The 22,999-nt window shown below is 45.2% G+C and overlaps 1 protein-coding gene and 1 long non-coding RNA gene across 8 annotated transcripts; one reads left to right on the top strand and one right to left on the bottom strand.

Annotated features, from left to right (window-relative positions):
* The first annotated feature begins 952 nt into the window (after window positions 1–952).
* On the top strand, window positions 953–22,851 carry trim101 (tripartite motif containing 101). Of its 6 annotated transcripts, none has more exons than XM_085260352.1 (12): window positions 954–6,420; window positions 8,347–8,553; window positions 10,852–11,021; window positions 11,108–11,288; window positions 11,458–11,553; window positions 14,982–15,059; window positions 15,714–15,869; window positions 15,945–15,967; window positions 16,068–16,192; window positions 17,156–17,400; window positions 18,722–18,851; window positions 19,907–22,851. In XM_085260352.1, exons 2-11 carry the CDS (start codon window positions 8,371–8,373, stop codon window positions 18,806–18,808), a joined length of 1,344 nt encoding a protein of 447 aa, XP_085116478.1. In that variant the 5' UTR covers window positions 954–6,420; window positions 8,347–8,370; the 3' UTR covers window positions 18,809–18,851; window positions 19,907–22,851. The 6 variants fall into 6 exon arrangements, with proteins under 6 accessions (XP_085116480.1, XP_085116478.1, XP_085116476.1 ...); XM_085260350.1 differs by having other exon boundaries at window positions 954–6,456; XM_085260349.1 differs by having other exon boundaries at window positions 954–6,468.
* LOC146551372 (uncharacterized) lies at window positions 7,367–13,854 on the bottom strand. 2 transcript variants are annotated; one of them, XR_014890215.1, is made up of 5 exons: window positions 13,770–13,854; window positions 12,078–12,292; window positions 11,867–11,944; window positions 11,195–11,537; window positions 7,367–10,994 (listed from the first exon to the last, which is right to left on the bottom strand). It is a non-coding gene; the product is annotated as an uncharacterized LOC146551372 (long non-coding RNA). The 2 variants fall into 2 exon arrangements; XR_014890214.1 differs by having other exon boundaries at window positions 7,367–11,537.
* Window positions 22,852–22,999: the final 148 nt, after the last annotated feature.

Raw genomic sequence — 22,999 nt, 5'->3', positions numbered from 1 at the left:
TTGTGTTTAATCTACCACTGTAATCTGTAATCCACACATTGTATCAGAAGTCGTTACTTTATTCTCAAAGAGTACCACTCTAGTTGTAAGAAAGAGGTAGGATGCAGCCTTAGCCTTACTAGCTGAAGGCTTTCAGGGAGTTTTTTGGACATCCTGATAATAATGAATTACAGTCGTCCAGCCTGGAAGTAATAAATGCATGAACTAGTTTTTCAGCGTCACTCTGAGACAGGATATTTTTAATTTTAGAGATGTTGCACAAATGGAAGAAAGCAGTCTTACATATTTGTTTAATATGTGCGTTGAAGGACATGTCCTGGTCAAAAATGACTCCAAGGTTCCTCACAGTGTTACTGGAGGCCAAGGTAATGCCATCCAGAGGAAGAATCTGCTTAGATACCATATTTCTAAGATTTTCAGGGCCGAGTACAATAACCTCAGTTTGATCTGAATTAAGAAGCAGAAAGTTAGCAGCCATCCAGGTCTTTATGTCTTTAAGACATTCCTGCAGTTTAACTCATTGGTGTGTGTTATCTGGCTTCATGGACAGATAGAGCTGGGTGTCATCTGCATAGCAGTGTAAATGTATGCTATGTCTTCTAATGATGCTGCCTAAGGGAAGCATGTATAATGTAAACAGAATTGGTCCTAGCACTGAACCCTGTGGAACTCCATAATTAACCTCAGTGTGTGAAGAGGACTCTCCATTTACATGCACAAACTGGAGTCTATTAGATAGATATGATACAAACCACTGCAGCGCAGTACCTGTAATACCTACAGCATGTTCTAATCGCTCTAATAGGATATTATGGTCGACAGTATCGAACGCTGCACTGAGGTCTAGCAGGACAAGCACAGAGATGAGTCCACTGTCAGAGGCCATAAGAAGATCATTTGTAACCTTCACTAAAGCTGTTTCTGTGCTGTGCTGAGCTCTGAAACCTGACTGAAACTCTTCAAATAAACCTCTGCAGATGATCTGTTAGCTGTTTGACAACTACTCTTTCAAGGATGTTTGATATGAAAGGAAGGTTGGAGATTGGCCTATAATTAGCTAAGACTGCTGGGTCTAGAGATGCTTTTTGAGTAAAGGTTTAACTACAGACAGCTTGAAGGCCTGTGGTACATAGCTGATTATTAGAGATAGGTTGATCATATTTAAGATTGAAGAATTAATTACGACCAGAGTCGTACGTAGTGAGGAGGTAAAATTATTAACAAGATGATCGACCTCTGTTAGCGTTCAGATAGCTGCTCTGATCTGTGTTGGTACAGGGCATTGAAGATGATAACAGTGGGTGGATTATATTCTTAAACTTAGTTACAGCACTTTCAGAAAGACATCTACTGTGATGAAGTCTACTCTCCACTGCTCTAACCAATTTGTGGCTGGTCAAAACTAACAACTGACATCAAATCAAATCAAAATGTATTTATATAGCACATATTAAAAACAACAGTGTTGACCATAGTGCTTCACAGTCAATAAAAACATGAGACAGTTAAAACAAACAATAGAAGAGGACAACAAACAATAGGTAACAACGCAACAAGCTAAAACAGCCAACTAGACAGAATCAAAAGCCAAAGTAAAAAAAATAAGTTTTAAGACGTAATTTAAAAGACTGGATAGACTCGGCAGTGCGAATATGAACGGGGAGGTTATTCCAGAGTCTGGGTGCCACGGATGCAAAGGCCCGGTCGCCTCTCGACTTCATTCGAGTCCTAGGTTGTGCTAGGAGCCTATGGTTGGATGATCTAAGTATCCTGTTGGGATTGTATGAATGGAGTAAATCAGAAAGATAACTGGGCGCTAAATTATTCAAAATATTAAAAGTGAACAAAAGAATTTTAAAATCTATACGATATTTAACAGGGAGCCAATGTAATTTGGCTAAAATTGGAGTTATGTGTTCATGAATTCTCGTACCTGTTAAAAGACGCGCAGCTGCATTTTGAATTAACTGGAGCCGGCAAAGAGAGGAGTGTTGGAGGCCCGAGTAGAGGGAGTTACAGTAGTCCAATCTGGATGTAATAAATGCGTGGATAAGCTTTTCAAGGTCCTTTAAAGGAAGGAATGGCTTTGCTTTGGAAATCTGACGCAACTGGTAAAAGCTGTTTTTTACCACAGTGGAGACGTGTTTCTCGAGTTTAAAAGAGCCATCCAGGAACACTCCGAGGTTTCTTACAGTGGACGAAAGATGGCTAGCGAGAGGGCCTAGGGCGTCAGCTAACTGGTCTAGCGGAGTGTGACTACCAAAGACTATGATTTCAGTCTTATTCTCGTTCAATGTAAGAAAATTATGTGATAACCAAATTTTTACTTCATGCAAACAGTTGAACAGAGGTTGCAAAGAAGCAGACACATCGGATTTCAAAGGTAAATAAATCTGGATATCATCGGCATAGCAGTGAAAGGAGATGTTATGTTTTCTAAAAATTAATCCCAACGGCAACATGTACAAAGAGAAAAGAGCAGGACCGAGCACGGACCCTTGAGGCACACCACAATAAATAGGGGCAGAAGCCGAGGAGTGTTGCCCCATAGCAACAGAGAACGACCTCTCTGAGAGATAGGATTTAAACCAAGATAAAACCGTACCTTTGAGACCAACAACATGTTCCAGTCTTGATAGAAGAATGTTGTGGTTAACCGTGTCAAAAGCAGCAGACAGGTCAAGTAAAACTAAGACCACAGAATATCCAGAGTCAACAGTTAAAAGAAGATCATTAAAAACTCTAAGTAAGGCTGTCTCTGTGCTGTGGCGAGGTTTCAAACCAGACTGAAACTTTTCATTAATACCATTTGCATCTAAAAAGGCCTGAAGTTGTTTTAGAACTACCTTTTCCAATATTTTGGAAATAAAAGGGAGTTTGGAGATCGGCCTGTAGTTAGTGAGAGCATTAGGGTCAAGATTTTTCTTTTTCATAATAGGTTGCACAACAGCATGCTTAAAGACAGACGGTACACAACCTGATGACAATGATGCATTCAGCAGAGATAAGATACAAGGACCAATAACATGTAAAGCTTCCTTAAAGAAACGAGAAGGAAGAATATCATGCGGGGAACCAGAGATTTTGAGATGATCAATTATATCTTTTAAAGCAGAATAAGACACTGGCTCAAACTGTTGAAAGACAGTCAAGCATTCAGGAGCTGGAACTGGGTCTAAAACTGATGATGGATGAGATGGATGAGAAGCCCTTAGAGCTGAGATTTTATCAGAGAAATACTTTAAGAATTTATCACAAAGAGCAGGGGAGGCATCCCTATAAGTGGTAGTGCGAGGGTTTATCACAGAGTTAAAAGTATTAAAAAGTGCTCGGGGGTTGTGGCTATTAGTCATAATAATGCTAGACAAAAAGGCAGATTTGGCAGCTTTAACAGACTTTTGATACTTAGACAATTATGGAGGATGTCCAGAGAGACGTGGAGTTTGTCTTTCCTCCATTTTCTTTCAGCACGACGACATTCACGCCTAAGGGCGCGAGTAGTATCATTTAGCCAGGGTTGTTTAATCCTCAGAGGTGCCACAGAGTTAAGGATGTCAGCGCATGTAGTATAAAAGAGGTTAGCAAGCTCATCCGCTGATAAAACCCCATTACAGTTAGCATCAGAGAGGGGAGAGTCAAGGAAAGCATCAATGAAGTGGGCGATTGACTGGGAGTTAATCGTGCGCGATTGCCGCACAGGGCCATCACTGTTCAAATCCACATCGCTCGCTACAGTATTAAACAAAACCGGAAAGTGATCTGAAATCCCAAAGTCCTCTATGTCCGTGATGCAAATATCCAGACCATAAGACCAAATCAAGTATATGACCTTTAGTGTGAGTTGGTTCACTTACCCACTGGGTGAGATTGAGGGTGCTAATAAGAGCGAGGAAATCCTTAGCTAGCGAACTGTCCTCACAGCAAACATGAATGTTGAAGTCACCAACAATTAATATACGGTCATAACGTGGCACTAGGCTCCCCAGTAGATCAGCAAATTCTGGAAGAAAATCCTTAATAAGTTTCGGGGGACGATACACCACAGCGCAGAGGATGGAGGGGACGCAGTTCACTTCCAATAACTGCACCTTGAAACTGCGGTACAGAACAGGTGGCAGCTGCCGACATCGAAGTTTGTTTTTAAAAACTGAAGCTAGCCCTCCACCTCTTCCAGTGGTCCGGGGTGAGCTAATAAAAGCGTGGTCAGGTAGGAGCAGCTCCGAGAAGGGAAAAAGTTCGCCGTAGCGAAGCCAAGTTTCCGTCAGGAATAAGAAATCCAGTCCCGACGATAGAATAAGGTCATTTAAAATAAAAGTCTTATTCGTCAGTGACCTTGTATTTAATAAGGCCATACGGAGAGTGGTCACACTGTTACTGGTAGGAGAACGCCGCAGCAGGCGAAGGTTGCCGAGATTTGCGCCTCCTCTGGAGGACCGCACCCAGCACCGACCGGGTGGAAGATCAGCTGGGAGGTCCAGGTAACCATAAGGTCCGACAGGGCGAATCCAGCGATGACAGAACAGTCTGAAGTTAGCATGGTCCCGGAGGGCAGAAATACATGACAAAATGTTTGTAGAATAGCGATCATTTATTGCAACATAGGACTTTAAAAGGGCCTCGATACGAACACGGATGCCGCCACGTTTACCCCTTCTCCGTGAACATTTCCTTTGAGAGAAGGTAGATGGTAAGTGGCGGAGGTAATCAGGAAAGTCCTTCGAAAGCGGAGGAGGATCGTCAGATCTCCATTTAAAATCTTGTGTCTGGTAGTCCAAAGGCCGGAGATTCAAAAGAGTTTGGCGATCATAGACAAGTAACGTGGAGACATCAGGGCAGCACATAGAGAGAAGGACAATAAACAACAAACAAAAACGGAGGAGACGGCTTGCCGTGAACACTGGCGCCATCTTGTTATGTAAAATGGGCCTTAACATCCACCAAGGCAGGAAGAAGTGCCTCAGCGAGCTGAGAAAGGGGCCTGGCATTGACACATACTTTTTAAGAAGTAAGTCAAGAGGCAGGAGAATCCCCACAGTCCTCAGGGCATCAGCACCCCGTTCGAAGTTCATTGTCGTACAGACCCTCCCATAGTTTTCAGATTGGAACTCCAGTAGCAGTTCCCAGTCTACAGTTTAGCAATCTACACTCAGTATTAGATTCTAGCCCAGCCGGCCATTTAATATCAGCCCCTAGCTTGGAGTTTAGCCACCAAATGCTAGCAACACACTTGTGTACAGATGTAAGCCAGCTAGTGAGCTTCTCTGACTCACTGACTCGTATCATACTCCTTTCACAAAGTTTTACAGCCTCCCCCAGAGCATTATCATTCCCAACGTGTAACATACGGACGATTCGTCACATTCGTTGGTATGTTTATATTATTCTAATACGGTAAAATATATTTGTCCTACAGCGGCCACCATAGCTAGGATTATGAACTTCAGTTGGGTAGAAGACAGAACTCTGCTGACATCTAGTGGTGAGGTTTAACATGCTGTATCTCAAGTATTGTAGAAGAAGAGTGTGGAGACAATAAAGATGCATTTAAGCTTAACTACTGAATTACAGTGATGAGATTTAATTATTATATAATAACTGATCCTGTGTGAGGAATAAAATGTAGTCTGGTTTAGAAGTGTGCAGTGCTGGGTTCCCTTTCATAGAATAATATTATCAAGATGTGTCAGTACCAAAGTGGTCAGCAGGAGGTGCTGTTGTGTCAGACTGAACAACAAAAAAGCTAAAAACCCAAACTGCTGCGAGTGTTTCGCTGTTTCAGTCTCACAGGCTTACCAGCCGGGTGCCGGAGCTCTGAAACAAATGATTTTCACAGTAGCACACCTGAACTGCCCCGCCAACATGACCTCACTCCCAAAAAAAAACAGAGAGCCCTTCAAAATAAAGGCCCACATAGGAGACGGTTAACTGTTGAGGATAAACGCTGTAATCTGACAGCCATTCTCAAACACTTACATCAGACAGATATTGTAAACTAGCAGATAAAAGCTGTACTGATGTATTGTTTTCCTCTGTGACCTGTTTGTGAAATACTGCTTCAGATCTAAAACTTTAAAAGGTCGAAGCAGAAAACCAGAGCTGAAGGATCAGGCTGAGCTGGCTGTTCCAGCACGGCCAGGGCTTAATCTGTCCACATACCAGCCTCCTCATATGGAAAGTGTGTGTGTGTGTGTGTGTGTGTGTGTGTGTGTGTGTGTGTGTGTGTGTGAGAGAGGCTGAAACCTGACGCCCCCTCAGGTCAGCCCCCCTCCACACTTTTCTGCAGATGGTGAGGAAGTACAAGCAGACTCAGAGAACAGGACAGTTTTGGTGAGGAAGACGTCTGGACTCTTTCTCGCGGGACACATTTGGAGTCTCTGAAGAGAAGAGCTCACGAACCGTCTGACCTCCGGCCGTCTCTGGGTGGGTACTCGCAGCACCAACCGGACGACGGCAGAGGTAAAACATCCAGTGAGTCTTTGACAATCCATCTGAAGTATCAAGAGGACCACTTCATGCTAGTGGCTGCCTCTGTTTAGGAAACTGTGTGCATCACTTAGAGCAGAGTTTCCAAAGTGTGGGGCCCATCCCTTAGGGGGGCGCAGAGCCATTGCGGGGGGGGGGGGGGGGGGGGGGGGGGGGGGTATGAAAAGAAAAAAGTAAAAGAACGCTTGGACGCTGCTAGCATAACGGTTTTGATGAGGCGCCCACACAAACGCAATCAGGAGATGAAGCATCGCTGAATGTTTCCAAACCAACTTCATTCTGAGCCAAAGACGAGAAAATATGGTGAAGCAAATCTTCCCTTTGGCTTCACCTGCACAGGTGCTGAGGTCGGTCTCCCTGCAGGATTGGTTTTCCCTGCATCAGGAGCAGCGCTGGGCTCTTCAAATCACAGACAAACAGGATCCCACAGCTGTTTATGTTTTTGAACCCATTTTGCACAGAGAGGCATTTTTTGAAAAATGTATTGATGCAATGTTGAACATTATTACACAGGAAAAACAACATGTAAAATAATCACAGCGTGACGCCTCTGCCTTTGTAAGCGGAGGGACAGTAACTGCGTGTAAACCTGCAGACAGTCAGATTAACAGTATTTTGTCGCTATCTGCCATTCTGCTATTCATCTCATGTAAACAATAACGTGGCCAAAAAATCTCCGTTTACGGTGATTCGAAACGTTTACGTGGACGAAACAGCTGCGTGTTCAAAAATACTCGTGTAGGTGCGGACGCAGCGTAAAAGAGTTAGTAGTTTGTTTTATTACTACCTGTAATTTATTGCAGTTTACTTGCATTTGCTTAATTGTTTGCTAAATGTTTGAGGTGAAATAAACTGCAATGCGGCAAAATATGGGTGTGTGTGGTTGGAGGATGTGTTTGTGCGGGGGGGGGGGGGGGGGGGCATTTTTCCTGGGGCCTAGCAAAAGAGGTTTGGGAGCCACTGACTTAGAGAGTTCCTGAGTTTGACAGCCTGAACTCTTCCACCTGCGGCAGATACGCAGGAGTTTGTTTCCTGTCTCTTTCTCGTGGCGCAGCTGTGGGGTCTCTCCATCATCACCTCCGCACTCGTCAGCCTCGTTAAACTGAACCACAACTCAAACTGTGTTGAGGAATGGGCTCTGAGTCGGGTGTTTGTGTTGTGACCGTATGCATGGAGCTGCAGACAAACACAGCATTTCGATTGGCTTCTTTTCCCTAAAGTCCGCACAGCTGACTGAGAGGTGCACAGGTCTGTGTGAACTTCAGAGCCGAAGGGGAAACCTGCAGTCTGAGCTCGTGTGTTCACAGGTGTCCCAACCGCGATACTAAATGAATTATTAATAATTGCATTAAGTCTGATTCAGAGTCTCATCTGTCACCTTATAAGAATGAATCTCCTGTCAGTGTAGCAAAGGCATCGCGCCTCTATTTTGAAAGGCTGCCAAAACCAGTCCAAACAGTGTGAATAACAAGGCTGGACAGATGTTAACGATGGATGATTTTAAATGATCATCCCATGAATCAGCACAGCTGCCAAACACTTGTCACTTTGCACAAACAGGGTCGTTCACAATTAACAGCCGCCTCACAGTCGGGGTCATGCAGCCATCTTGAATTTTGTTTCATCAGCAGGCTGATTAGAAGAGCAGATGTGCAGATGTTGGTACCTGTGAAATGAAATGTTCCGCTTCTCTCTTAGAAAAACTGCAGATTTAAGTTTCACATCTTAGACCCCGAGGTTACGTCCACCTTTTAACTACAGTCTGTGTGTGTGTGTCTGTGTGAGTCACTGGTGCTGCTTCACAAACGTCACAGCTTTGTGTCTTTGCTGATGTGAAGTGAGTGTTTGTACTGCTTCTACCAGGAGGTGAAGCTCGGCGGAGCGCCCATGTCGCTGTCAGCTGACCTGAGCTGCCTGCAGGGCAGCAGAGGCGCCGAGCGCGAGGTGGCGCTGACCACGCTGGAGAAACAGCTGATCTGCCCCATCTGCCTGGAGATCTTCAACAAACCCGTCGTCATCCTGCCGTGCGAGCACAACCTGTGCAGGAAGTGTGCCAACGAGCTCTACCAGGTCTCTCTCTCACACACACACACACACACACACACACACACACACACACACACACACACACACACACACACGTGGTGTGCGGACAGATTAAGTGGATTATCTGTGGCTAAACTGGGACATGTGGATGTTTAACTGGTTTGCTCACGGAGGCACCACAAAGTCAGCTGTCATGAACACATTCACTGTTATTGTTCTGTGTGTGTGTGTGTGTGTGTGTGTGAGCACAGCACAGACACACACAAGTAACCAAGTAAAGATGGCCACAGTGATGTCACAGGTTGGTGAGCGCTCGAAGCTCCCCCCTCATACAGAGGTTACCTGTCCATCACTGTGTAGCCCCGCCCTAATCCTCCTCCACTACCTGCTCCTCTCTGACTCTAACAGGACCATCATTTCTAAAATGAACTTCCTTTTTGTTCACTCACACCTGAAACCATGAACCAATCAGGAAAGACTTCAGGCGATCGTGGCTCAAGAGTTGGGAGTTCGTCTTGTAATCGGAAGGTTGCCGGTTCGAGCCCCGGCTCCGACAGTCTCGGTCGTTGTGTCCTTGGGCGAGACACTTCACCCGTAGCCTGCTGGTGGTGGTCAGAGGGCCCGGTGGCGCCAGTGTCCGGCAGCCTCGCCTCTGTCAGTGCGCCCCAGGGTGGCTGTGGCTACAACGTAGCTGCCATCACCAGTGTGTGAATGTGTGGATGTGCGAAGCACTTTGGGGTCCTTAGGGACGAGTAAAGCGCTTTACAAATACAGGGCGTCCGTCTTGTCACAGACCGCAGCTGCCCTCTGCTGGACATTACAGAGAAGGTGTATTGTAAACACAGCGTGTGCCCTGCAGAGCCTTCTCCCCCAGCAGTTCCTCCACTCGCACATCCAGGAGCATCAACATCTACACTGCTGCCATTTTTCTTATTTCACTGTCTGTGTATGAAGATATGACTCCAAATGTGCAACATGGTAATGAAACCTGCTGCTGCCTCACATCTGCGAACATTTTCACGTAAATCAGAGCCGTGCTAATGTTGACCTCCTCCGGTGCTCCAGCCTGAAGACAGAGGAGGGGAGGGGGGAACAAACGCTGTGATGGTAAAGGAGGAGCAGAGCGAAGGTTTATGGAGGACAGGCAGAAGGTTATGTTACAGAGGAAGATGCTGGGATAGGAGGAGGTGGAGCTAAATCTCAGGGCTGGGTGTCGTCACTGATTTCTAGAATCGATTCGATTGGAATCGGGGGAATTTTGCCTCAGACAGTCAGAAATATTATAATTCTGATCACGCATCAGCACATTTCCATATTTTTGCATCTATAAAAAGAAAGCTGACACTTGTGAGACTTTGTCACAGGTGTGAGCAGCACAGCAGACGCCTTTGTGTCAAAGTAACTGAGGATAAAACAGAAAAACATGGAGGTGGTTTTCCTGGTCTGGGATTTATACAAATATTCTGCAGTAGATCAAAAACGAAAGAAAACCATTAATCAACATGTGAACATGACCTGATGCTGCTGACGTGAAGCAGAGCAACGTTACGGAGGTTTGATTACAGACACAGCTGAGAGTTTTGCTCCTCGTCATCATTTTAAAAAGTTTACATCTCTTCAGTCTTGAACCGCAGAAAGGAGACTTCCTTGTTGGAAGTCAGCACATAACAGTAGACTGGTGGGTAACAAGCCAGTGAAAATGCAGAAACAGATCTGTAGATGGGAAGCTGTTCGTGCCGTTCACTGAGACACAGAGCTGTGCATTACGTGTGATGGAAGCAAAACAGAAAAGCTAAGAGGCAATTCATGAGAAAGTGAACTGCGAAGCGTAGTTTGGATCTTCTTTTGCTTGGTTGTGTCAACTTTGCTTGGAGAGAGATGAAACCTTCAGCTCAGAATCTAGCACAAAACAACCGAGCACCGACTCCAGCTGTGAGCTGAGAGCTGAGAATGAAACTGAAGGTTGCTGAAATCCGGACAACGGAGTGCAGACGTGGAGCTGTGATCACAGTAAAGCAGTGAGGAAGGACACAGGTGGGCACAGGTAAGCCGGGGCTGGCAACAACAACAGGAAGTAAAACCACAATAAGACAGACCGCCAAAGTAAAACTGGAGGTGACCAAGCACAGCTAACAGTACAGCAGATACACAAAGATCACGTAGCGAGGATCATTTCTGTCACTTTGATGTTGTGTGTCTTCGATGCTCCAGTAACAGATGTTGTGTGATGGGAGGCTCGGCCGCTGTTTGCCGCCCGGTTTGTGCGTCACGATGGCGTTCGGGGTTAAGCTGGCATTTTGGTTTCTTGCTTCCTGTGTGCAGCCGTCTCTGTTCCACGCTCGGACCACCATGTCGGTGAACAGCGGGCGTTTCCGCTGTCCGTCCTGCAGACAAGAAGTGCTGCTGGACCGCCACGGCGTCTACGGCCTTCAGCGAAACCTGCTGGTGGAGAACATCATCGACATCTACAAAGAGGAAATCAACAGCACCAGGTTGAGTCACAGCCAGGTGATGTCTGACGACAGGTGATTAAAGCAGAGACGCGGTGTTTAACCACTTCCTGTGTGTTCACCTCCAGGCCCCTCCCTCCGCCTTCACCTCCACCTCCTGCTCATTCAACATGCTCCGACCACGAGGGAGAAAAGGTGAACATCTACTGCCTCACCTGTCAGGTTCCCACCTGCTCGCTCTGCAAAGTCTTCGGGGCCCATCAGTCCTGCGAGGTGGCTCCTCTGAGCGCCATCTACCAGCAGCAGAAGGTACTGCAGTGACCTGCTGCCTGCGTTATTATTGTTATTAGGCGCTTAAATAAATGATCTCTGTGTTTGTGTGTCCGGCTCACACTGTTGCTCAGCTCTCACAGCTGTTTTCTGCTGAATGACCTGCAGCTGTTACCACCTCATGCAGTCACTTCCTTCTGTTCTCCAGGACCAGCTGCGCGAAGGCGTCGCCTCTCTGAGGGCGTTCAGCGACAAAGTCCAGACTGTGATCAATGAGCTGGAGGAGACCTGCAGACACATAGAGGTGTGTGATGTCAGCGATAACCAATAAACAACAATAACATTCATTGTAGAAGTCTTGTGATTGGCAGCTCAGTTCACAGTGTTAGAAACAGTCTGAGCTATGAGACGGTCACGGTTTGCCTTTCAGCATCCGCACGCAGGAGTAGCAGTGGCGTGTTTCTGTTGGGGGGCAGGTAGGGGCACAGATAGTGTTAAAAAAAGTCTATCAACTGTTAACCATAATGCAATAACCCTATAACCCTAATAACTCTTATTAGAATGAGATTTTAAAGGCTGTCAATATTAGTCTATAAGTAAGACTGGAGGTTCAATACCATGTGGATGGCCCGGTGTCGTACATGATGTTTCAAAAGGCACCGCATCCTGGTTATCTGGTGGATCATGAACAGGTGCTGGGATAATATCAAAAGATTACATTTCATTAAATAATGTTACGATTTGGGGTTGGCAGTGTATTGTTTTAGTGTAACAATAAAAAAACATGTTATTTAAAACAGGATTTTGTTTTACTTTCCAGTTACGTACCACAATACAAATATTAGGATTTGTCCCCTATGGATCGGTTGAACATCCCTTCCTTGCATTTTCCTTGTTCGTTCTCTCTCACACACCTTCATTTGTAGAACTCACAGGTGACAATGATGACTGCGGACATTGTTCTCTGCTTCTGGGTGTATTTTAGCCTTCTTAAGGAAGAAATCTTTTCATTCTTCCTGTTCTTTTATCTCTACTGGTTGGCTCTGAAGTAATAAAGCAAAAACTTGTGTTACAAACAACAACTTTCCTGATGACCTTGACTAGAAGTCAGGGATGTCAACTTCCGGCCCTCGTGGACCCTATCCTGCACGTTTTAGATGTTTCCTATCCGGTTGTTCAGTCTGACGTCACTAGCCGTGTAGGTCCATATATCAAACGATCACTGTGGCATTACTGAGAGTTGAAAAACTGTCTAAAGTCTTTCATCTTTAATAAAATGATCAGCGTTCTGCTCTACCAGGTGTAACAATTGAGTTTAACATCCAGGCACCCATGAAAACGGAATTTATGACATTTAACGGAGTTAGAAGTTAGCAGGGAGTTAGCTCGCTAGCTTCTATCTAAATACAATATAGCATGTCCTGACTGCGGGGTTTTAGAAACAAATTAAAACGTACAGCTCTGTTACCACTTCCAACATAAATGAAGACAGAAAACTAAACAGCAGTGACGTTTGTAGGGTTACTGAAGTTGGGCTAGCTGGTATATAATGATGTGCTACGTGACCGCTAGCGACACAGCTACGTTAGCATAACATAAACAAGCTAACTTTTTTTCCACTCGATAAAAGTTACCGTGAGTGTTCTCGGTGGTCAGGAACAAATGTAATCGCATGGCAGGATGCTGTAAAAGGACCAAACTTCAGCCAGGAGAACAACTGAGATAATCCATCCACAATACGAGGTTAGTCATTCATATACTGCTGCATAGGCTGGGCTGTAGTTACATCCTAAGGTTTTAAAAACTGAGCTTAAATAAATGATTAGTGGTAATAAAAGCCGAGGGAGGTCAACAGTGATCACTGACTGTTTTAGGAGCTTTTTGAGATCAAATAGAAGAAAATACAAAACATTAAACATGTTAACAACACAAAAGCCATATTAAACGCAGACTACTTTAGACCCGGAAGTAGGATTCGTCGCGTCATCACTGAACAACCGGATACCAACAGAGCCAGTTCAAATCAAACAATCCCCAAACACCTACGTGTTTGTAAATGATCCTTTAAATCAGCTGTGTTGAAGTCTGGAAACATCTGGAACCGGGAGGACCAGAACTGCACATCCCTGCACTGAACATGGCACAGGGGTGATTCACTCTATTCATAACATGGAGCTGGCAGATAGGATCAGTAATGAGAGAAATTAGCTGGACCGCACGGTGCAGTGTAAGTGCTGCCTCATGGTAAACTTTGGTAATATTGATGTATACAGAACACTGGCTGATGATACAGTCAGCTGGCATGGTGACGCTGCCAGTGTTAACCTGCAACCAAACCTGCAGCTCCACACAGCAATGCTACGACTTGGATTGTATCTTATAACTCATAACTCTTATGCTAGCTCCCCCAGCAGCCGACTGTCTCAAATATGCGACGGCTGCAATAATTCTTCAAGTGTTATTTTTTCCTTGGGATTCTAATTTAAGTTTACTAAACTCAACAAACTTAATATTACTTACTGGGACATTTATTCTCTCCTCATTTTCTTTCGCTGAAAAATTATTTTCCGCGGTGTCTCTTTCGTGCTTGGCTCTCCTTCCTTTGCTAACCTGATGCTCATAGTGCAGAAGCCAATGCTGCATTCACTTACACTCGGACATCCGAGTTTCACGGTGAAAACATAATCGTACATTGGCTATTTGATTGAATTTTATTGTTTTAGCTTCGGGGTGGCCAGTCTGGTTGGGGAGGTGACCTGTGCCCCCCCAGGCCACCCCGCTGGACACACCACTGCTGAGTAGCCAGTTAACAATGAAAGTTTGTTTACAATCTCTTCACCGAGTGTATTTACAGGCTGTGCGGGGATAGTGCTATATACAAGACGTGAGGGGGGCAGGCCTCCAGAAATCTGGGGAAAAGAGGATCACACACACGCTCCTCCCTCTCTCTCAGCTTTGTGACCAGTCGCTCCTTCCACACACTGCTCCTGGAACAATGCGATGGTCCGAGGAAGCTCGATACAAACAAATGCACGTTAATATTCTGCACACGGGCACGAGAAACTTTGGCTTGAACTTGTTACTGACGGGAGTTTAACAACGATCCAGCGCCAAACAGCAGACCTCTCCCCTCTTCAATACCGGCTGGTCCTGATGAGGTCCAGGTGTTTCCAATACAGGGAGGCGTGGGCCGAGGGCGTGAACCCACCATGATGTCCGCCCCAGCAAAACAGGAGAGAGAGAGAGAGAGCGAACATAATGACCAGCTCCTTGCTGATCCCGCAGGTCGTGACAGGGACGTGTTTCAGATCGTTTCATGACACCTTTGCTCATCTCTTCACTTTGTCAATTCAGCAGATGGCCCCGCCCCTCCCTGAGCCTGGTTCTGCCGGAGGTTTCTTCCAAAGGTTTTTCCTTACCGCTGTCGCCAAAGTGCTGCTCACAGGGGGTCATATGATTGTTGGTGTTTCTATGTATTATTGCAGGGTCTACCTTACAATATAAAGCACCTTGAGGCGACTGCTGTTGTGATTTCGAGCTCCTCAGACTGCAGCTGCAGAACATCTGCACAAAAGCTGCTCGTTAACACGTGCACACACATCACGATCCAGTTATTGAGCATGTGATGAAGCAGAGTCTGCACGAAGATGAATTCAAAAGTGTCAGGAGTCCATGAAAGAGCCTCGTGGTTTATCTGCGTCAGACCTGACTGACTGTGTCGTTGCTCCTCAGGAGAACTGCAGCATTCAGAAACAGAGCGTGTGCGAGAAGTTCAACCGCATGTTCTCCATCCTGGAGGAAAGACAGAAGGTCAGAGTTCAGCCCTCGTCCTCAGTGACGTCGGGACTTTAAAATATAAATGTGTGCCGTGCGCGTAGGTTTCCTGTTTTATTTTGGTAGTCCCGTGTTGCTTGTGCTTTGTCTTCAGTCTGACTTCCTGCCCTGTGGCAGTGTCTGCTGTGTGTCCCTGTGTCTCCTTTCCCTGGTTACCCTCAGTGTGTCTGCATGAGGAGTGAGCTTCCTGTTTGGACTTTGCACCAATAAAAGTACGTTTTTGTTTTTGAAAGCTGCAGACCCAATCAGACGACTGCAACCTCACAAAGTCCTTCTTCTTTTACTTGGTTGCCTCCATCGCTGCTTCTGTTTCAGCAGGAAGCTTCAGTTCCCTGACGTCACTCTGTAAACGCTGTGAGCAGGAAACTGATTTTACAGTCCCAAGCAGAAAGAAGCAGTCGCTGTTTTGTCACCGCACAGAGACCCGCCTGCTGCTCTGTCGTGTCTTCGTCTGAGGGACGTAATCAGGATAACGTCCTTCGGATGAGGACACGTGTCCTCAAACACGTTGCAGCCTCTGCGGTGAATGTTCTTGCGCCTGCTGTCTGTTTGTGACAGAAAGCTCTGTACTACGTCTTGTTTGAACACGATGGTCACGCCTCATAGTGTTTCTTTTTACTGTGATCGAAGGCGATGGCGCAGCGAATCAGCTCTGAGCAAGAGGAGAAGACGGGCCACGCGCGGGCGCTGGTGCGTTGCCATGATGACAGCATGGCAGCCAACAGCAGGCTGGCGGAGAGCGCTGCGAGCAGCATGGAAGAGCCCAACATGGCCGCCTTTGTTCAGGTGAGCGACTCCCGTTTCCTGTGTGCGGCGGTGACGAGTCTGACTCGGCTCATTTGTCTCCTCCTCCTCTTTCAGAGTTCAGCAGAGATGATCACAAAGTGAGTGACGGGAAATATTCTTCACGCCTTCCTTCACTTCGTCAGCATTAACCAACCTTCTTTTGCTTCCTATACCTCCTCGCGTCCTCGCCGTCCTCAGGGTGAAGGCGGCGAGTGCCTCGGGTCCGTCCGAGACGCTGAGACCAAGTTACGAGCGCCTGAGTCGTTACAGGGTTAACTTCAGCGAGCAGGAGAGGGCGCTGAAGAGCATCGACTTCATCAAAGGTTCGACTCGTTCGGCTCATTTCCACCTCCCCAACCCGACACAGGGCAGCTCTGCATGACACGAAGGCTACAATAAGCCATCTTTATATGATCCTGCAGCGCTTCCTGTTTAGCTCCTCCCACTTTAAAGTGCCTTTCCTCTGATTGGTTTAAATGCTGTGGGTGTGGCTTCTGTTTGGAGCACATTACTGCACAATGAGCTGGTTATGGGTTGTTGTTGGAGTAACCTCACAGCAGCCGTGTTATCGGTCAGAGGATCCGCAGTGTGCGACGCCATGTTGGCACCAACACTCTGAGGATGCAGGAGGTCAGCTGTCATCAGTGATACCTGCCCAGGTGCTTCCCTGTGATCATCGTAACACAGATGTCTTCAGCTGCAGCGGGTTACCAAACTAATCAGGTTGTAGTGTTTTATCTCCACAATACAGACACGTGCTTTAATTTAACGTCCCCTCCTGAAGAAGCAGGGCGAGGGGCGGCGCCTTCACATGTAGGTGTAGTAGGCGCCAAGCTTGGTCCTGGAGGTCCTGAGCAGAGGCAGAATAACTCACAGTGAAGCTGCTGCAGAGCATCAGGAGCCACGTCAAGAAACAATAATGACGACGAGCATGAAGGACTGCAGCTGCAGACGAACTAGTGTGAGCAGTATTCATTGGTCCAGCTCTCAGCCGTTAGACGCGGGCGTGCATGTTAAAGGTCACTTCTATAAAACCCCGCCCATTTTTAAGTCTTTGTTCATTTCTGTTCATGCTCAGATTTTCTGAAATCTTCTAAAATTCAGAAAATGGAGCGATGCAGGAGAGAAAACAAAAATGAATTGAATGAAAAGTCGTGGAGTAAAAGAATGAAGCAGCAAATACATTATGAATAAATAAACATGTTTACATCACTGCATTATTCGTGTTGCATTTACATCAGTTCATCTCATTATTTCCTTTGTGATGTTGGCTCCTCCTCCCTCAGCATCATGGTTTTGTGATATCTCTCCAGTCGTGAAGGATGTTCCTGAAGAACCAGAGCCAAAAGAACCCAAAGATTCTTTGATCCAGAACACAGAACCAAACGGCAACCAGCAGGCCGCAGAGGAGGTTTCAGAGCAGGAGACTCCTGAGCTGGACTCGGGTCATATCACGGAGGGAGAGGAGGAAGCCGCCGCCGAGCTAGCTAAAGAGGGCGGCGAACGGCAGGAGGGAATGAGCACACAGCAGGTAGAGTATCACACCTGCTTTAAAGACGCTCACCTTTACATTTGATTGTAAACTACTCAGAATTTCTCTAACATATAATCTAATGAAAGAGTCCATCAGTAGCCTCAGAGCTGCCAACAGAGCTGAGGGTCGGCTGTGAGACATGAAGGTTGTCCAAATATGGTCACTTCCTGAAACAAAACCAACATGGTGGCAATTGAAACGTTACCAATGAGGCTTCAAAATGCTACAAACCGTGAACAGCTGGACCTCACTGACCAATGGGCTTGAGTCTGTGTCCGTCTTTTGTATACAGGGTTTGCAGGAAATGCATGTTTTACTAAGAGAACATTTGCAGGTCTCCAAAACCATCACGGAGGGATAAACACAGCGAGTGGTTAAACATGTGGCTGTAACTGTCTTCACCTGTCAGTGTGAGGGGATGGATGAAGAGGAGGAGGAGGATGCTGACTTTTACCCCGGCTGGTGCACAGCTGGCTTGAGCCCCTCAGCTCCTGGACAAACCCTGCCGGAGGTCCATCGATGCATCAGTGAGGACGGGTTCACTTCATGCTGCTGGGGTCAAATCTCCTCCCACAAGGCTGCCTATCTGTCCTCCATGAGTCCCCATCTGCTCTCATATCTGCTCAAAAAATCCAGCAGAAGAACCTCAGAGCGAGGAGGAGGAGGAGGTGCAGGGCTGGGCGTACCTGTCCGAGGCCGCTGAGGAGCAGCTGAACGAGGCCGAAGGAAAGGGAAGCAAAGGATGCTCGTCACTGGTGCCGGCGCAGTGAGCTCAGGGTGAGGCTGGGGAGGAGCGAGGAGGATGAAGCTGTGAGGAAGGAGAAGCGTCACACGGAGAGCAGAGACGGCGAGTTTGGAGCGTCGAAAGGAAGAGAGGACGACGAGAAGAAACCCAAAGGCTCTGACGTCACCGTGGAGACGAGAGGTGCTGAAGACGCCCGTTCTCAGGTCAGTGTCATCCTTCGTCATCATCATGGACCAGGCTCTGCACGCTGCTCCCACCCACAGATATGGCTCCACCTCCACAGCTGCTTCTTCTTCTCTTTTTATTCGTTTTGTTTCTGCGAGCCGAGCGTGATGCCGGGCGCCGGCGCAGCCTGCAGGCTCAGACATCAGTTTAAATATGGAAAAAGGGAATAATCAGAGCTTTAACCCTCCATGTACGGGAGCAGGAGGGAAGCACAGCTACACCTGAATGAACAGGTGGAGACGTCCCACCTGAGCCGCTCAGCCGGCTCGTTAGAGTTAGCAAATAATCCACCGCATCTCACCTCCATCCTCTTCCTCATCCCTCCTCCACCCTCCTCTCCACCTGCAGGCTGTCACACTGTTCTTCTACCTGCTCGCCCTCCTGGTCATCCTGCAGAGGGCGTGGGCTTACGTCGGCTGCTTTATTTGCACATAAACGCCACACGGAGCCGCACGAACATCACTGCCGCACAGCTCAGGTATGCTCACCTGCGGCATGCTTTTATTGTGAAAAGCATGTGACTCAGAATACTTTTATTTTAAAAGGATAAAAACAGCTTTTCTAGGATCCTTTTGGTCAGACTACATTAAAGATGAATTAATCTTTACTTTTAGACGATCACTGATGCGTTTTATTATAAACATAATAATTCTGCTTCTTACAGAAAACACTTTAAACTCACAGCGACTACAAATAAATGAAATCAGGTTACAGTCAGTCGAATTTGTTTTTAAAGCGAGCACTGATTGTCTAAAAAAATCTATAATAATAAAATTATTTGAACTTTATTCTTTTTTATTTTACTTTTTTTTTACCCCCATACTACTATCACTGTTACCGCAGTACTTATACTATTAATACTCTTACTGTGTGGTACTGAGTGGAGCACAGGAGCGTGGTGGGACTGGACAAACTTACAGTGCAGACAAGGAGCGGAGACTCAGCTCTGCTGACACCCTGTGGTCGGTCTGTGTAATGACAGTTTTAATTCTCTGTAGTATAAATATGGAAGCATTATCACTGTTTTATTCAGGCTTTATTAAAGCATAATATTATATCATTCATGATAAACATTTCCATTTATTAAATATGTAAATTTCTCTCCCACCACACGTCTGTCATTAACGTTGCTCTAAAATTGAATTCATAATAATCATCTGAAACATGTCTTTGGGCCAGTTTGCTTAAGCTCTGCGGACACTTGATTTAATATAAAGAAAAGCTGTTTATAATTATGTAAAAGCTCATTCATGCAGATTAAAATACAATAATGCAACATTCTGTAATCGTGACATCAGAGCGAGAGGAAATAAAGACCAACCAAATCCAGCAGGAAGTCAGTTTGGAAATAGAAAGGTCAAAGGTCACCATTTTGACCATCAGGACAGGATTTAAAATAGTTTGGAGCAAACAGGAAGTTTATCTCAGGTATGAGACACCAGGTGAGCTTCCAGGTGACGTCTTGGTCGTCTCTGCGTGTTAGAGAGCCAAATCCGTTTTAACCATCTTTTAATCTGAAATCTTAATCTGCAGGATTCAGGAGACTCGTACTGCTCACGCTCACCTCCACCTGCTGTCCCTCCAGGAGGGAGACCCACGGCCCCCGCATCGCTGCCTCCACCTCCTCCACTTCCTCCTCATCTGCCCAGTTTTTCTCCTGGCTGAGCCCCACCCACAACAAGAGTTAGGCGGTGGGTGGATGGTTGGGGGGGATTCCTCTGAGAGATGTTTGGGCTCTTATTTTGAAATTGTGCCTGAGAAATTACATTTTTGGGCTCGTTTTTGTAGAAAGTGTGACAGACGATCGCTGACCTGACAGGAAGTGAAAGCAGAGAAATAACGAGGTTCACAGGCCGAGGAGGCGTGATACATTTATGTGCGTGTGTCGTGATGATGATGATGATGATGATGCTTCTCACATATTCATTGTTGATTTTTAAATAATAATTTTTCTGATGCTGATTTTGTTTCATGACTGACTCATTCAGTCTTTGGACACTTTGAGTTTCTGCGTGTTTTGTCAGTGATGCCTGAGATTAGGGACAAAACAGGTTTTAATTTTCTAAAAAATATTTTTGATTTTTCAAAATCATATTTACATATAATTGTTACACAAAGTTTTGGCCGTCTCACCATGTTTTGGTCTCCCAGGTGTAACATTTTTTAATAATTTATGTTTTTGCTGGAGAAGTGCAACGTTTTTGTCAACACCATCAGACACAAAGAAATGCAAAATATATATTTTAAATAAAGTGTTTCAGCTAGTTTGACTTTTAGCAGCTTCTCTGTTCTACTGTTTATGCTTTCAAACTAATTATACCACATTTAAAAGTAAGATTGTTTGGCTTTTTGTTATTAGAGTTACAGTCGTACATATTTTCAGAAGCTTGTATTTAATCTCCATAAGAAACAATCATATTTAGCAGCATGAAAATTACACATTTATTGAGAAAATTAACTTTTTTTATTGGAATATCATGAGGGAGCAAAACATATGGTTCTTCAAAAGGGAAAAATAAACAAAAACCCAGAATTTTGGAGTTGATAAGGTGTTGACGGTGGAAGCGTTGGGAAGGTTACTTTTCAAATGTATTCCACTACAGATTACAGATTACATGCCCTGTGGCTGTGACGCAGTTTTATCACAAAGTTGTGCCATAAATGAAATTAAAACAAAAAAACTCACCATGGCATGTGTATCGAACAGGAAGTGGTAAAGGGGTCCTCAGAGTGTAAGCTGCCCACAATCATTCCTGATTTTTTTGTACTTTTTTAAAAATCTGATGGTGTTGACAAAAACTCTGGACACGATTTTAATCACTTAAAATATGCAAAAATAAATTTCAGGTGTACATTTTGATATTAAATAAGGTATTGACTTAAATACTTAGTGACTTGATGTTTCATTTTACATTACTGTTCATTTTTCTCTCTGTTTTAATATCATCACACCTGCTTGTGGACAGTGGATTTTTAGGGTACTGGTAATGTATTGTACCATTTAAAGTAAATATATATGCATAACAAAACACAAAATCATACTTTTGTTGTGTAAACATTGCCTTGGTTTGTCTCTTAGTCAGCTGGGTTAACACTTGTGTGCATATTTTTAACCCCAAAATCGGGTTTTATCGGCGGACGTGTTTTGTCCCTTATCTCAAGAATCACTGAAATCCACGGACGTGGTGTTTGCGCGTGTGTCATGAGGGCGTCTCGCAGGTTTAAAAATCACATCGGTCAGATTTCTGAGGCTGGAGACGCTGTGCGTGCTGCGAAGAGCTGCTCTGCATTTCCATTCACAGATAAACACAAAGTGTCAAACCAAAGTATTTCAGCAGCATTTTGCAGCTGTGCTGAGGAGAAACCACTTCCTGTTTGGATGACTGCCCTTTAAAAATAAAAGCACACCTGCCTTAAAGCGCCAATCAGAGCTCAGCAGACCTGTCACACTCTCTGACGGTGTGTTTTTAGGTTTACACACAAACACGTCAATGTGACGTTTTTGTGTTTCTGCTGCTGTAAAATGTGTCGTCATGATTTAAAAACACGTTGGTCTAAAGTAAATCTGTCACCTGTGCTCCTGGAGTCCACGCAGAGGCCCACTCACAGCCGGGTTTCTGCCACAGCTAACAGTAATGCTAATTATTAAAACATTGTTTTCTGTGTGTTATAGTAGGTCTTACAACATAAAAGCACCTGAGGCATCTGTTGTTGTGATTTGTTGTTTCTGTAACAGGTAACCCACGAGCACGCACAAGCTCTGAAAAATATTCATCAATATTATTTTTGATTAAGGTGCTAAATTACATTTATTTACACAAATATGCATTTGAGAGGTTGAATGTAGTGACTGCTCTCAGACATGCGAGGTGCTCGCTCATGTTTGTGACTAAAGTCAGTAGTTCAGTTTGAAATTCATCGCTCCTGTTTAAAGAGGCACGACTCACTATATTAAATATATATGAAATTAAAATGAATGTTTGTCTTTTATTGTTTTTATGACAGGTGTGCAGTGAATCTGATAAGCACTGTACCTGTGTGTGTGTCATAGATAATCTCAGAACAGCTGAGTAACAAACCGAGAAGAAACATCTGCTTACTCTTCACGTCGAGAACATCTGTGCACTGTGATGTAGAGATGCAAGCCGGAGTTAGAACAGGCCTGGGCTGTACCTTCATGTTTGTACCACAGGACGGAGCAGTGAGTCAGGGTGACCTTTATTTAGCAGGTAAAAGCATAGCAGCATCCGGAGGAAACGCGGCTAAAATAAACGAATAAAATAAAAAACCCGCTGATGCCGTGTCGCCCCCTGCAGGTCAAAGTTTACAGTGGGTTGTTACAAAAAACACCTTTAACCAGAGTGATGACACACCTCAGTGTGATTGGTTCACTGTGTTTCTGCCAGTTTGGAAATGTAACGTGTAATCTGTTCTTCAGAATTGTACTCGGACTGTTAAAAAAACATGAAGTCTCAGACACTGATGAATATATCGATAATGGATTTTTTTTAATTTCCGAGGCAGGTAATCCACTATTTCTTAATAAAATAATAGAGGAGTCATCAATAAATATTTCCCAGTCATCGCCTCCAGGCACTAACGTAATATTTTGAAATTCCCCGCCGG

The sequence above is a fragment of the Mchenga conophoros genome, linkage group LG20, assembly GCF_057382185.1.
Source record: "Mchenga conophoros isolate Kocher_MC1m ecotype Shallow Benthic linkage group LG20, M_conophoros_male_GT1.1, whole genome shotgun sequence".
In the NCBI taxonomy this organism is placed as follows: Eukaryota; Metazoa; Chordata; class Actinopteri; order Cichliformes; family Cichlidae; genus Mchenga; species Mchenga conophoros.
Note: the sequence above shows the minus strand (reverse complement) of the source record. Positions and strands in the feature narration are given on the sequence as shown.

Excerpts from the sequence above, each read along its gene's own strand:
- trim101 (XM_085260352.1), top strand. The coding sequence starts at position 8,371 with ATGTCGCTGTCAGCTGACCTGAGCTGCCTGCAGGGCAGCAGAGGCGCC. Across the intron at positions 11,289-11,457 it reads CCATCTACCAGCAGCAGAAG|GACCAGCTGCGCGAAGGCGT; the intron begins GTACTGCAGTGA and ends TCTGTTCTCCAG. Across the intron at positions 15,060-15,713 it reads TCCTGGAGGAAAGACAGAAG|GCGATGGCGCAGCGAATCAG; the intron begins GTCAGAGTTCAG and ends CTGTGATCGAAG.